The 16,545-nt window shown below is 42.4% G+C and overlaps 1 protein-coding gene across 1 annotated transcript in view; it reads left to right on the top strand.

Moving 5' to 3' along the window:
- The window catches only part of LOC139377346 (catenin (cadherin-associated protein), delta 2b), a 104,468-nt gene that overhangs the window by 3,367 nt on the left and 84,556 nt on the right, over positions 1 to 16,545 (top strand). The window contains exon 2 of the mRNA XM_071120370.1: positions 11,847 to 11,980. Within this exon, the coding sequence (XP_070976471.1) occupies positions 11,894 to 11,980 (87 nt within the window). The 5' untranslated portion in view covers positions 11,847 to 11,893. The remainder of the gene's footprint in view (positions 1 to 11,846; positions 11,981 to 16,545) is intronic.

Raw genomic sequence — 16,545 nt, 5'->3', positions numbered from 1 at the left:
GTGTAAATACAGCCAAAGCCACACTTTATCGCTTTCCAAATCAATCAATACCTTTTAATGGTTGCCAAGTTGTTGCCATGATGGCTTTTGGCTGTTTGTGTCAGTTGTAGTAGATTTAGCCTAATGAACCGTCTATTATGGATTGAAAGAGACTGTGATTACTATTGCCCTGTATATAAGGTCAGGGCCACCCTTTAGCCACGCTTCCCTTTAGCTCACTGTTGTAATGTGCTTTGCCATAATGCTGTCCTTAAGTCACTTGAGTTGTGAAGTGGAAAATTACAACCACGGTTCGACTCAGTTATTTATTACTGATCACCCTTTAGAACACTTCCTTTTTCACTCTGTCCCCGTCTTGTTTCCTCTCCTTTTTTAATTCTACATTTCTCGGAGTTTGGATTGTTGGAGGAACAGAGTGTTTTAGGGGAAGGGAGGGGAGGTAGGGCTAGGGGGGGTCTCTTATTGCCTCCCCGTTTCTCTTCTCTCTCCCCGTTTCTCTTCTCTCTCCCTCCCCGTTTCTCCTCTCTCTCCCTCCCCGTTTCTCCTCTCTCTCCCTCCCCGTTTCTCCTCTCTCTCCCTCCCCGTTTCTCCTCTCTCTCCCTTCCCGTTTCTCCTCTCTCTCCCTCCCCGTTTCTCCTCTCTCTCCCTCCCCGTTTCTCGTCTCTCTCCCTCCCCGTTTCTCTCCTCTCTCCCTCCCCGTTTCTCTCCCTCCCCGTTTCTCTCCTCTCTCCCTCCCCGTTTCTCTCCTCTCTCCCTCCCCGTTTCTCTCCCTCCCCGTTTCTCTTCTCTCTCCCTCCCCGTTTCTCCTCTCTCTCCCTCCCCGTTTCTCCTCTCTCTCCCTCCCCGTTTCTCCTCTGTGTGTCTCTGTCTGTCTCTGTCTCCCAGTACGAAGTGCAGTCAGGTCTGTGGATATCAAAGAGGACTTCAGCAATTGTTTGGACTTAAAACCTCTCTTTTCATTAGCCTCCCTCTCCAAAGGCTGCTCTGACACGGACTAATCACCACATATTTGTACACGAGGCTGAACATTATAGCATTAGAAACCCAGAATATAGTGCTTATAATTAGTGGAGTACAGTGGAAGGATTCTTTAAATACGCAATAGAGAAATTAAGTTGTACTTCTATTCTAACATATGTTTTTTTAATCTCATTAATATTTGTATTGTTATTGTGGAGAATAATCTTTTAAAAACAAGTGTTGTCAATCCTTCAGGGATTTACACATTTCAGTTTAAATCAGCTTTGATCTTTACTAAGATGCTGAAAAAAAAAAATATCTGAAAACATTCATCACACTAGGGACATACCAGGGTAAAGTGATGTTTGTGTTTTATATCGCTGTTGAGATACATAATGAAGGCTAGCTAGGGATAAGGTATGTAGAGTAAAGACAAAGTAACTGCAGACATATACAGCTCAAGTCGGAAGTTTACATAAACTAGTTTTAATGACTCCAACCTAAGTGTTTCAACAACTCCACACATTTCTTGTTAACAAACTATAGTTTTGGCAAGTCGGTTAGGACATCTACTTTGTGCTTGACACAAGTCATTTTTCCAACAATTGTTTACAGACCGATTATTTCACTTATCATTCACTGTATCACAATTCCAGTGGGTCAGAAGTTTACATACACTAAGTAGACTGTGCCTTTAAACAGCTTGGAAAATTCCAGAAAATGATGTCATGGCTTTAGAAGCTTCTGATAGGCTAATTGACATAATTTGAGTCAATTGGAGGTGTACCTGTGGATGTATTTCAAGGCCTACCTTCAAACTCAGTGCCTCTTTGCTTGGCATTATGGGAACATCAAAAGAAATCAGCCAGAACCTCAGAATGTTTTTGCTACACTTCCACAAGCCTGGTTCATCCTTGGGAGTAATTTCCAAACGCCTGAAGGTACCACGTTCAATCTGTACAAAGAATAGTACGCAAGTATAAACACCATGGGATCATGTAGCCGTCATACCGCTCAGGAATGAGACGCGTTCTGTCTCCTAGAGATGAACGTACTTTGGTGCGAAAAGTGCAAATCAATTCCCGAACAGCAGCAAAGGACCTTGTGAAGATGCTGGAGGAAACAGGTACAAAAGTATCTATATCCACAGTTAAACGAGTCCTATATCGACCTAACTTGAAAGGTTGCTCAGCAAGGAAGAAGCCCCTGCTCCAAAACCGCCATAAAAAAGCCAGACTACGGTTTGCAACTGCATATGGGGACAAAGATCGTACTTTTGGAGAAATGTCCTCTGGTCTGATGAAACAAAAATAGAACTGTTTGGCCATAATGACCATTGCTATGTTTGGAGGAAAAAGGGGGAGGATTGCAAGCCAAAGAACACCATCCCAACCGTGAAGCACGGAGGTGGCAGCATCATGTTGTGGGGGTGCTTTGCTGCAGGAGGGACTGGTGCACTTCACAAACTAGATGGCATCATGGGGAAGGAGAATTATGTGGATGTATTGAAGCAACATCAAGACATCAGTCGGGAAGTTAAAGCATGGTCACATATGGGTCTTCCAAATGGACAATGACCCCAAGCATACTTCCACAGTTATGTCAAAATGGTTTAAGGACAACAAAGTCAAGGTATTAGAGTGGCCATCACAAAGCCCTGACCTCAATCCTATAGAAAATGTGTGGACAGAACTGAAAAAGCATTTGTGAGCAAGGAGGCCTACAAACCTGACTCAGTTACACCAGCTCTGTCAGGAGGAATGGGCCAAAATTCACCCAACTTATTGTGGGAAGCTTATGGAAGGCTACCTGAAATGTTTGACCCAAGTTAAACAATTTAAAGGCAATGCTACCAAATACTAATTGAGTGCATGTAAACTTCTGACCCACTGGGAATGTGATGAAAGAAATAAAAGCTGAAATAAATCATTCTTGCTACTATTATTCTGACATTTCACATACTTAAAAATAAAGTGGTGATCCTAACTGACCTAAGACAGGGAATTTTTACAAGGATTAAATCAGGAATTGGGAAAAACTGAGTTTAAATGTATTTGGCTAAGGTGTATGTAAACTTCCGACTTCAACTGTAGCTGGTATACTGAGATATCCTCTCTTATGCTACTTACCTCATGTACGTAGAGGAGTTGGTTTGCCAAACTATACTCGTGTCATAAGTAACCTTGCCTGAGACCTGAAGACTCGTATTAGCTCCCAGACCTAATGCCTTGGCTTTGGCTCAGCTGGATAAGGAGGTCTTGAGTTGTGCAGATATAACTCAGTATCCTATATCTGGCCGGTTTACATGTGCATGAGGATAAGCAAGTCATTTTTTCACATATCATTTCACCAATTCAGCTACTCGTGGATGGGCAGGGACGGATATAGCTTAGCGCTCCAAATGTTCTGGATTTTCAGATTCAAGTCAGGAGAGACATGCTGTGCTCAGTGAACATTTTCACTTGTGATGATAAAATCCTCTGACACATGAAATGTGAGCGACAGCAGTGCTCCTACACTCTATTTTTAGACTTATGGACCACACCTACTCCAGGGCATGTTTGTCATCATTTGACATCATTTTTTCATTTGTTAAGTAAAAAAAAAAAACTAAGAACAGGAGAATACCCAACTAACTGCATCTTCCATTAGGCCTACTACCATAAGTACTATTAGAACTAGCTACTGTTATTTCATGCAGAGTATATGCAAGCTACTTTTTCCCCTCTGTAGTTGTTTGAAAGGAAGCATGACTTTTTCAGATCTTTCTGATGTGTGATTTCTATTTATACTGATCTCCATCCATCTTTTATGTCATCACCACTTCTTTTGTTGTTCATGAGGAAAATCCAGTATATGGTACATAGATGTGAGAACAGTACCATAGTGTAGTTTGATACTTTGATGCTAACACAGATAATTATTTGGTTGTGTCATCTCTACTGCAGGCCTTCAAAAGTAAATCTGATTTATTATGGATGTACTGTACTGGCAAGCAAAGTTGTGCTACTGAGAATATCAGTGAAAAACACAGGTTTGTTGTTGATTCAGCTTTCTTTCAATTCCATTCTACATCTGAAGTCTTGAAATGTAATGTTTTACCAGTCAAGCAGTAGTATGTTAGCAGCACAACGTCAGGGGGTCTCAATCCTGATGTTCCACCTGGAACAGCCAAGCCATGTACTGTAACATCAATAGCTGGGTGGCAGTTACACCCGTTTAACCCAGGTCTTTACTCTGTGATCACTACCTTTTGAATCATTTGTGTGTTGAAGTCACTCAGCAAAACTCGTGCTTGCTCAGTAGATCTAAATGCATAATGTTGATGATATTTTTTAGATCTTATTTAGATCAACAGTAGCAGATGGTCCTGAGACAAGGTTAGACCGATTATTATAATAAAGACTCACTTTAGTGGGTTTAAAGCTCATTTTTAGTTGGACAGTGTCTAAAAGTGGGACGGTGTCTTTGGGTCTAGATGTCTTCCCAGCTCCACAAATACAGATGTTGCTGTCCTTTTACTTTATGACACCCAGCCCACAAATAGCACATCAACATTGGTTGGCTGTGGTATTGCTTTGAGAGAAGGGGGTGTTTTATGCTACATGTCAAAGGAAATATTCATAGGCATCATGTTACACAGATGTAACAGTGTCATGCCCGTAGCACAGAACCGATCAGCAGATTGACTTTGGTATTGAGCTGCATATCCATCAATAACAAACAGGGTGTATTTGGAATGTGTCCCTGCTTCAAGGTCAACTTATTCACTGTATAGTGCAGTGCATGGATGGACTGTGCGTGTGCGGATGTGGCAATGCTGTGGATGATGCCACAGGGACGTGAGAAGCTTTGTACTTCCTCCTCTCCTCCCCCACGCCGAGGTCCTCTCCTTTATTCCCTGCTGTCATGTCATCAGATGACCAGCAGGGGTCACCTCTGGTAACATTCGCTACAACCAATTATGCAGATGGCGCAACCATGTCAATGATCACATTATCTTAACATGCAGATAGATATGCATGGTGGTGTAATGTCTAATAATGTCCTATAAAATTATGTTTACGCAAGAGGGTTGATATGGGTTACAATGCATATCCTCTTTAGTAAGACATCCAACCAATGTAATGGACGCTGATTGGGTATTCTTCTGTTATCGTGCCGTGGTACAGATATTGTAAATGTCAGTGGCTGTGTGTGAGGTAGGTTTACTCACTAGGCTAGTAGGGACTCTGCTGCACCACAGTCACATGTAAAGTCAACATTCACCAGTGAGGCTGATGCCTTGGGAAGGAAAAACAACCAGGCCATGCAGCTCCTGTAGCTATACTACTGGCTTCACAGCCCCAACCTCACATTGGACGATTAAGCACTTGACTGCCACAATCTCAACATAGCCAAGGGTTGGTTTGGTTCATAGTAGTAGTAGTAGTACAGTAGGTCATGAGGTTAAAAGCCTTTGAGCACTAGCTAACCCTCCGGCCTCATCATCACTGGAGAACACAGTATTTACAGGAACTCACATTAAAATGCATGACATCAGGTGCAAACCACCCATGATGCACTAGAACACACTATCATGATGGGGCTGTCATAGCAGCTTGAATGCCTAACTGATTGAAGTCATTTTTGGGGTCATACAGAATACACAATAAATATTGGGCACATTAATGCTACATTACATAACATCAAATTGTTATTAGATTGTTGTATCTGTGTGTCTAATTTTTATTGTGTAATTGCTGCTGTGGTCAAAAAGAGACCTTGGTCTCAATGGGACTCCCTGCCTAAATAAAGATTAAATAATGATCAAGGTAGTAAATGAAAGAAACAGGAATAATTTTGATTTAAGTAATTGTTTGGCAATGCCAGCTAGCTTATTTATTACAGATGTTGGATCTTAATTTGATCACCCTGTTGCTAGGGCTGGGAATTGCAATACGATATTATTAACATACTTAGGTGCCGATATGATATGTATTGCGATTCTCACAATTCTTAATGTATTGGGATTCTACGTTCCAAACACATCGCTCACCATGTCGGTTGCAGAGGGACAAGAAATAGCCATGAGAAAATGTGTTTTGTTCAGTCAGTGCTGAAAACATGTTGGCTCACCATTTAAAAAAAATAAGATGGAGAACAAGCTTGAGAAATACAAGAGTTTTTGGTGCAGGTACATCTAACTACCGCTAGTTAACGCTACTTAGCAAAACATTTAAAGTATATATATATATTTTACAAATCAATAATTGGGAGTAAAAATATCAATATAATATCGTAAAAAAATATGCAGAAGAATTGAAAATGTAAAATGTGTAGCTTATTGTGGTTTAAAAAGGCTTCTGAAGTTTGTCAATACCAATTTGAAATTTCAGACTTGATTTTCCCTTGCGAAAAAATTATCAAAACCTACAAAAAAATGTAATTAATTATAATCCACATTTCCTGTTGCTGCAGGATTATTTTCCTGCTGTAGCAAACTGGCTCAAATTAAGATTCTACATCTGTACGAGTGAAAATGTGGTGTTTGTTTAATGAAATTAGCCTGTCAATAAAACATAGACACTGGCATTCTATTGAGGGTAAACAAAATTCACTCCAACCTAATCAGCACAGAGTTTGTAAGAGAAAATGTTAATAATGTGTCACGCTCAGCCATCATTTGAGAACATTATTCCAGGAGGTCTTTAATTGCCTCAGCTTGTGCTCAGGGCCGGCTCCAGGCATAAGCAACGTAAGCAGTCGCCTAGGGCCTCGGCCGGTAGGGGGCACCCGTTGTTGTTGTTTTTTAGGAACTCAGTCGGGGTCTCAACTTACTGTTGATAGTTAGAATAGTAGAATACACAATGTGCAAGTTCGAAAGTTTGTTGTGCATCAGCAGTCACTGACAGTCACTCAATTAGCCATGTCAGACAATTTTTAGATTGGTAAGTTAGTCTAGCCAGTTATCATGGCTGAATACTGACCAGGCACGCAGGGCACATGCCCAGGGACCCTGACCTCCAGGGGATCTCCATTGATTTTGACCCCATTGAGTCACTCTCACACAGATATTATTAACATTGTATAAGTCATGACAAAATAGAAGTAGAATTGCAGGAAATTTTCTTTAAAAAATAAATAATAATAATAATCTCCACCCATTGCAAAAGGGGGAGAATTACAGGAAATCAGCTTTAAAACTGCAAAAATATCTCTGCCCCATGGAAAAATGTGTAGAATTGCATGAAATGTGTTATTAAATTGCAAAACTTTATTTCCACCCCACGGCAAAATGTATAGAACTGCAGAAAACTTGCTTTAAAAAACTTATCTGGGCCCCATAGCAGAATGTGTAGAATTGCAGGAAATGTACTTTAAAACTTCCAATCAAATCTCACGTAGGGCCCCCAAAAGGCTAGAGCCGGCTCTTCTTGTGCTGATGTCTTCTCTGGGTTGTTGACATTAAATGTCCTAACCTATCAATATGTAGACCCCGGAACTATTGTGGCAGCTTGTTATCATTGAACCTCCTCATGAAAAAAATTAGGTTGATATTTTCCGTTAGAAGCCAAACGACAAGACTATGGTCATAAAAGGACTTATACCTGGTACGTCACAGGAACATGATACTAATGTCAGTGGGTCTCATTAGTATCCTGGTCGTCAGTCGTGAATTTGTATTTTTCTGTTCCCTATAGTGCTAATTGAGATACAATATGCTTCAAGTTCTCATTTCACACCGCAACAACCCTACATCAATTCTATATTCATGTTCCCGCCCAATTAATTAGTGTCAGAGGGCATCACTACACAGCAGGCCATACTCTCCATCTGAAGTGGACGCTTACAGACAATACATTGCAAAAAACCATCCCCCTTTTTGTTTATTCGAACACTGAGATCCCAACGGTCTAACAAAATGTGCTGAGGTGAGTCTTTGGTTAGCGGAAAAACACATTTGTGTTAACTCCGGAGGGAACAGTCTGTCTTAATGGGATGTAATTGGACTGCAATTCTCACTGTTGACAGATGTCCCAAACCAGAGATTGGGATAAAAAAGTTGAAGGGGTTGTTGAATGTGCCATGTCTAGCTATTTTTTGCTGCCGGAATATCTGCAGTTTTTTCCCCCTCTCTCGTCTGTACAGACTTGAGGCGTGTAGGAAAAGTCTCCCGACCAACTTCCTGAGAAGTATAGCGGCTCCCCCAATGTCATTACTGCTAGCCAGGGCCTGTTTAACTCCATACTTTAGAAATGCTGCTTTCCTGCTTCCTGCCTGCATTTCTCAAGGTGATCACAGATCTCATATTGTTTGTTGTGTGTGTGAATTAATATGGTGGGAAACTGTGTCTTGCTCTCAGCTACCACCCAATTCTGTCAAGTCAGTGTTGGAGGGTAGAAAGGATTTGTAGGCTGACAGCTAGGCCCTACAGACTGGTGTACTACAGTAGAGATGTCAAAATGTACTGTCTCTCCAGCTTATCACTAGGGAGAAGCCCCATGGTCACTACTTACCGTAGGTTTAGAATTGATGTTACCATGGACATCTCTGCATGTCCAACAGTGGTTTCATAAATGTATTAGAATATAAAAGCTGTGAAGGTTAGAACATAAAAATTCAGAGGTAGAATTTTATTTTTTAAAGAAGGCCTTCTTACCTGCTGTCTACCTCTATCCACTGGTGTGTCTAAATCTGCAGATGGCTTCAAAGCCATCATAATGGCATGATACTGCCCAGAGAGCTTTAATCAATAGCCTCAAATGGCTTCCCTCTCAGATATTTTTGCCAACCTGATAATATTATACTCTATTGCACCCAGAGGTCTTTATCACAACATTGCATAATAGGGAATGGCTATTCCGCAAGAATTGTATCTTCTCAAATGTCATGCAGGGAAAGTTTGACGATTTCAGAGGTCTTTATTGTTCAAGGCGTTATGGGATTATAAAAAATAATGCCGCATTTTGCACTCTGCACCTGAAGACTGATAACCTGTCAGTGGTTTCTGCATTCCCCAGCATCTCCCGCCTGCAGCCTCTGCAGTTACTGACTATACTGTAGGATTCTCTCAGGCAATTTGATTTCCTCTCTCATCGAGGGCATGCATCATACATATTGTGCTGGGCAGAAAAAGTAGAAAGCCAGCACCAATACTCTCTGGCACTTTTTACGAGTTTGTTCCTTGGCTATTACCATGAATAATGCATATTTGTCATGGTTAAAAGCCCAGAGTGTATTCTTATAGTTGCCAAAACCATCCTCAAGTAACATTGAGAATACGAAATGTGAATCAATATTGCGTGCCTGGTGTAAGGTTAAGCAGCCCATTACTAAACAGACATTTTTTTTAAACTTAGATGGGTCTCCTTTGACATCTTGACAGGAGCCTTTTGATAGTAATGAACTCGTGATAGACTCTTTATGTCGGAAGTCTGTATTTAAAATATTAAGTGAAGGGAAAGTGTCTAGACAGATCTACGGATGACTACCAATGCAAAATAAATGTTGCACAAAGTTTTAATGAGACAACAGGGGACACTTCATCAAATACACTCCATAAACATAATTCCTTTGTGGTCACGTACAGAGTTGGTTAAGTTTGGATTTTTTTCAGTCGGAAGCAGTGGGAATAGGAATGAATCTTTGTTCGCTTTGTATTAACGGAGATACATTGTCAATTGTACGTCGTCTGGCTTGGACTGATATCTTTGGAACTTACAATCAATGCTGCTTTACTTTGTGCAGAAAGAAGTCTGTGAACAGTAAAATAAATGAAATGAGTCAGACAACAGTATTGTGAGGACTATACATTGTGTACAGATATGCCGATGCCTTTAAACAAAGCATTGTTTGTCTTGGACTGTGATAAGAGGGTAAAGCGATTATGTTTATTCTCAATGTTTAATTACGGATAGTATCATAGGCAGATGGATATCAAAATATAGGCCTAATTCATCCATACCCTCACTTCCTGTCTCTATGTACTGGCACAGATTTTGCTGGACTGCTACTGGTAAAGCTGATTTGTACTGGTCAATACTTAGGACTGGTCACAGGCTGGAAGTTTGACCTAGAAATGGCTGCAGCATCCTAATTGAATTTTCGATGCTTAGAGGGGGTATTAGTGATGTGGAACAAAATCGATACAGTTACATATCGGGATATTATTTTTGAAGATATTATATATTGACAATATCACAATGTTATTTTTGCGCTAGTTGTCTGTACCTGCACCAAAACTCCATCTTGTTTTCCAAATTCTTTTTAAATAGGGAGCCAATTTGTTTTCCGCACATTTTTTATTTCCATGACTGATCAAAACTAGTTCTCTCATGGCTCTCTCTTGTCCTTCTGCAGCAGACATATGGTGTGCAATATGTTTGGACCATGGAATCGCATATAAAAATCACAGTATCAAATCGCAATACGTGTAGAATCATGACAATCGCAATACATATCGTATTGGCACGTAAGTATTTTGATAATATCATATTGTGAAGTCCCTGGCAATTCCCAGCCCTGGGGGGGGGTATGTTGACATATTAACTTCCAGTATAATCCATTTTCATGTTTCCTTTACAACCCACTCTGTCTGCACAGATGGTAAAATAGAGCGTCTGGTGGGGAAAGAATTTATTTTGTTTTCACTATTTATGACAAATAAGTCAATTTGGATAATCCTACTTTAATTCTAAAAGCCCTTGCTATGAATATCCTTGTGTAGCACTGAATGCAAATTCATTTATCATGCTAGTATTTAACGGAGGCAGAGGTCCACGCTAATGAAAGATGAGGATGACATTAGGTGTGGTGACCCAGGAGGGAGGAAACAGTGGCAAGAGAAGACATTCTGTCAGATAAGCGGCCAGTGTTTAGAACTCACAGACTGGAAGAGAGATGAGGAAGCACTGAACTAGGTCAAGAGAGAGAGAGAGAAAGAGAGAGAGAGAGAGAGAGAGAGAGAGAGAGAGAGAGAGAGAGAGAGAGAGAGAGAGAGAGAGAGAGAGAGAGAGAGAGAGAGAGAGAGAGAGAGAGAGAGAGAGAGAGAGAGAGAGAGAGAGAGAGAGAGAGAGAGAGAGAGAGAGAGAGAGAGAGAGAGAGAGAGAGAGAGAGAGAGAGAGAGAGAGAAAGAGGGTGGGAGTGAGACCGAGCAGGAGAGAGAGAGGAACACTAAAATGGATGACAAGGGAAGGATTCCGGTCAGCCATGTTAGCAGTGTCCAGCAGGGCTTGTTGCTTGGCAGCATCCCAGAATAGTCTAGCTCTTGTCTGCTTCCAGGCTGCGGTCGACTTTCCCTTACCTTCAACACGACTGACTGGGTGATCTAGTGACTGCCACGTACAGAGACAGGGATGGGAAGGATCAATTTTGACAAGCTTTCATCAGCTTTTAGAAGCTGTCATCTGTGTTGTTGTCATGGCCATTATTTGCTCTCTCACTACATTAGGATTACCTGGAGATGTAGGTCCCTTTTCCTTAAGTGACGGTAGAGTCATTGTTACACACATACACACGCACACTCGAGTCATTAGTACATGCTCTCATCCAGATGATTACTTGGCGGATTATGATATATGACTGATGTAGTTTACAAGTGTTAGCTATATCCACAATCTTATTAAATCAGATTAGTATATTTGTATCCAGATTTTCTACCTTGCAAACTACCCTTGAATACAGAAAGTTCTCATTATACTAGGGTTAGAAATTGAGAGAGGCATAAGCGAAACTATAGTGTACAGAAATTGATTTTGTTGTGACGAACCAACAAGAGAAATGTCAATGGATTCAAACAGTTTCATGAAAGTTAAGTGATGGATATCATAACTGAACCATGCATTCTCTCCCATAGTGGATGATGTCGCCCTTCTAATGCTGACTGTTAATCCTTTCACTTTCAGAAGTTATGCCAGTTCCCGAAGCAACCTCTGACTCTTAGAACTTCACCATGCTGAGCCCAGTACTAAACGCCTCCAATGGAGACGGCGCCGAGACAGAGACCACGTCGGCCATACTGGCCTCTGTCAAGGAACAGGTAAGGCCTTCCATGTTAATTCTGTGTGTACCGTACATGGGTGACTTTCAGAGCGAGACCAAGGCCCTCCATACAAAACATATCATGTGATCAGCGTTTTTGCTCTTGCTTGATCTTAGGCATCAGGGGATTGAAAGTAATACATTGTGAAAACTTGAATGAAATTTGAATGCGCAATTTTGTGGGACTGTATCAAAAGGGGACAAATGAAGAATGTGTGGGGGGGAAAAATGGTTTTCAAGTTAAATGTCCCTTTAACTGATGGCAACCTAACATGAAGTATGTTATTGGTTCAGCTATATTGCCATCGCCACCAGCTTCTTTATTACATTTCTCATCATAAGATCCTGTTCAGTGCCTGAAATCCATCCTATTTGATGTTGAAGTAAATGTGTCAGTGTTCTGCAAGGGTGCAGTGAGGTATAGAGACATAAGTAATTGGTTCCATTTGTATTCTGTGTGTGTCTGGTGCAGAGGACAGACTAACATCCACACTGATTAGCAGGTGACACTATAAGGAGACTCTATAGAGACTTTGGGTAGGCTCGTTTAATCTTATGCCTTTCGTTTGAAATGTCGCTATCGCTCACAATAATATATCTGTATAATATAGTAACTAAATCATTGTTATTGAGTAGAATGTGCAAAACTAGGTTCAGTTTTATAAGAGATAATGCTCTATAGAATATAATTGGCTTGCAGTTACATTATGGAAGCATGCTACTGATATTCCTCACCAGCAGTAGGATATAGCCTATTAGCTCACAGCAGGCAGCCATTTTGGAGTAGAACCAAGAGCATGTGTGTAGATGGGAATGAGCCAATCCCCTGCATCATGACAGTGGTTACACTGACACTACTCTTTCTTTTAAGCAAGAGAGAAAAGGACAAGCTGTGGAATGGTAAAGTGGGCCACTGCCACATCACACAGACCCATGGGGCTGCTCTGGGACATACTAATGGCCCTATCAGGAGGGTAAAAAATCAAAGCCTAAAGGCCTGCATACAGAGAGGCACGAGTGTGTGTGTCCCTGTGTGTGCAGACCTCCACAAGCTTGCATTTATTTAAGCCGGTGCACCTCAGTCACAGCTCTTTGTTTATTTTTCTGTTGACAACATTAGGATGGTTGTGTGAATACAAATAAAAAGGCAGACATTTTCATTGTTGATGCTATTCAATGGTGGAAACAATTAGGATTTGTCTACTTCCTGTGCATTGTGGAGCAGTGAGAGAAGGGAGGTCAAGCGTGAACAACCACTGGTTAAACATTATGACTGGGTTCAACACTAGGAAAAGCTCTACGATTAGGAATACATTCATTTCCACGTTTAATGTTTGGTTAAGATGTTGTCACTCTGACGACAACCTCGTAACTCCAATTTTGCAAATGTTTCTTCTTTTTTTCCATTTATTGAAAGCAGAAACTCCCCTCAATGTACTCTGAACATTTCAATATCACACTTTTTATACATCACAGAACACTGAAATATACAAAACCATTTGACATAGAAACACCAAGGCCCCCCAACATGTTTTATTAATTATGTAAATGATGAAAATGTTAATAACATTCCACCCAAGAGGCCAATAGAGGACGATTTGGTCATTTGACAGCAGGAAAATATTCATTTTTTTCCCCAATTCCTGAAAAGTTTCTGTTTTGGAGATGAGGTTTTCATCAGACAGCGACGATATGTTTGTTTATCTTACAATATACTGTACCTCCAATTGTGTAATAGTGAAAGGCAGTGTTAAACTATTGACCATAATACGTTATTATGACCCCACCACTAGATGGCAAACAGCATCAGTCAGCAAAAGGTTTAACGTGTGAAGTGTGATGATACATGCTGTGTATTTAGCCCTACAATGGATTTACCAGTACAGGTACCACTACATTTTTCAGTAATAGAGTCAGTTGGCTTTTGAAAACCGTAAGGAGGCTTGGGGAGTGTGTTGGGGTTTAGGACATTGGGTTGACTTTACTTTTTTTGGAGGGGTGGCCTGACTTTAACCTGTAGCCTGGGGATGGTTCTAGTACTGTATGGTGTGACATTGTTTTTTGGTCCCCAATGATATTTAGATTAACGTTCCACCATGCTTGCTTATGATTGGGCCTCATTTGGATCTGCTAGTGACCAAGTCTTGTGAAACAGTCACTCTAATTTGGGTTTGAAGTAGTGATGTACAAGCCAACGTGTGATGCCTCATTTTGTCCTCTCACAATGGTCAGCAGCAGGCCACAGGGACAGCAAATGAAACCAGCCAAAGCCATTAGATGTATAGTAGCCTATACGTGAGGGCAAGACGAGAATGCAAATTGGTGTCATCTTATTCAGAGTGCTGGCATATCAAACATCTGGCAATCATTTGTACAGCAGTATGAGGAATGCATTTAGCTAGAATATTCAGACGTTATTTGAATTGGGGAAAGAGAGAGAATGCTAATCTGCTCTCTTAATCGTGGTCACCTCTTAAGACTTAATGGATGTTTAAACAAATGCAGTGAAGTCATTTCAGCAGCCTTTGGTCATGAAATAATGAATGGAAATGATTAAGTCTTGTGAAACAGTCACTCTAATTTGTAACATTCTAGAATGTGGGCTGCTTTGGGCTTAGCGGAAAGGAGACTATTATAATGAATAGGACGTTCTCAAATAAAGTTATAGAGACTGAATTGCCATCAACTAGGCCACAGCTTATAAATAAAAGCAGTTATAATAACCCAATTTGACTTTGATGTTGCATTCAGGCTATTACAGTACTGCTCTTTTAACATATACCAGTCATCTTGAACCAAAGGTTCAATATGGAGACTCATGACTTGGCTGTGAGTGAATGTTGAGCTCAGATAGTAAAGATCTATATGAGGTTCATGGATGACTGTCACGCCCTGACCATAGTTTACTTTGTATTTTCTATGTTTTGATTGGTCAGGGTGTGATCTGAGTGGGTATTCTATGTTTCATGTCTTGTTTGTCTATTTCTATGTTCAGCCTGATATGGTTCTCAGTCAGAGGCAGGTGTTCGTCATTGTCTCTGATTGGGAACCATATTTAGGTAGCCTGGGTTTCACTGTGTGTTTGTGGGTGATTGTTCCTGTCCTTAGTGTTAGTTTGCACCAGTTTAGGCTGTTTCGGTTTTCATTACGTTTATTATTTTGTAGTGTTTGTATTTAGATTCGTGTTGCTATAGTCACAATAAACATGGATCGCAATCTACACGCCGCATTTTGGTCCGACTCTCCTTCTCATACAGAAAACCGTTACAGAATCACCCACCACCAACGGACCAAGCAGCGTGTCAACAGGCAGCAACAGCAGCGTAAAGAGGAATGGACATGGGAGGACGTTTTGGATGGCAAGGGCTGTTACACTTGGGAGGAGATACTGGCTGGAAGAGATCGCCTCCCATGGGAACAGGTGGAGGCACTTAGGAGAGCTGAGGCAGCCGGAGAGAGGAGCCGGCGATATGAGGGAACACGGCTGGCAAGGAAGCCCGAGAGGCAGCCCCAAAAATTTCTTGGGGGGGGGCTAACAGGGAGTATGGCTACGCCAGGTAGGAGACCTGCGCAAACTCCCTGTGCTTACCGGGGGGCTAGAGAGACCGGACAGGCACCGTGTTATGCAGTGGTGCGCACGGTGTCTCCAGTGCGGGTGCATAGCCCGGTGCGGTATATTCCAGCTCCGCGTGTCTGCCGGGCTAGATTGAGCGTCGAGCCTAATGCCATGAAGCCGGCTCTACGCAGCTGGTCCCCAGTGCGTCTCCTTGGGCCGGCTTACATGGCACCAGCCTTGCGCTCGGTGTCTCCGGTTCGCCTACATAGCCCAGTGCGGGCTATTCCACCTCTCCGCACTGGCAGGGCGACCGTGAGCATTCAACCAGGTAAGGTTGGGCAGGCTCGGTGCTCAAGAGCTCCAGTGCGCCTGCACGGTCCGGTTTTTCCAGTACCACCTCCACACCCCAGCCCTCCGGTAGCAGCTCCCCGCACCAGGCTTCCTGTGCGTGTCCTTGGCCCAGTACCACCAGTGCCAGCACCACGCATCAGGCCTACAGTGCGCCTCGCCTGTCCAGCGCTGTCGGAGCCCTCCTCCTCTCCAGCGCTGTCGGAGTCTCCCGCCTGTTTAGCGCTGTTAGAGCCTTCCTTCTCTACAGCGCTGCCGGAGTCTCCCGCCTGTTCAGAACTGCCAGTTAGCATAGAGCTGCCAGTTAGCATAGAGCTGCCAGTTAGCATAGAGCTGCCAGTTAGCATAGAGCTGCCAGTTAGCATAGAGCTGCCAGTTAGCAAGGAGCTGCCAGTTAGCAAGGAGCTGCCAGTCTGCAAGGAGCTGCCAGTCTGCAAGGAGCTGCCAGTCTGCATGGAGCTGCCAGTCTGCATAGAGCTGCCAGTCTGCATGGAGCTGCCAGTCTGCAAGGAGCCGCCAGAGCTGCCTGTCTGCAGGATGCCGCCAGAGCTGCCAGTCTGCAAGGAGCCGCCAGAGCTGCCAGTCTGCAAGGAGCCGCCAGAGCTGCCAGTTAGCATGGAGCAGCCAGGGCCGCCAGTCAGCATGGAGCAGCCAGGGCC

Source organism: Oncorhynchus clarkii, chromosome 20, assembly GCF_045791955.1.
Source record: "Oncorhynchus clarkii lewisi isolate Uvic-CL-2024 chromosome 20, UVic_Ocla_1.0, whole genome shotgun sequence".
NCBI lineage: Eukaryota > Metazoa > Chordata > Actinopteri > Salmoniformes > Salmonidae > Oncorhynchus > Oncorhynchus clarkii.
This window is presented reverse-complemented; position numbering and strand designations above follow the sequence as displayed.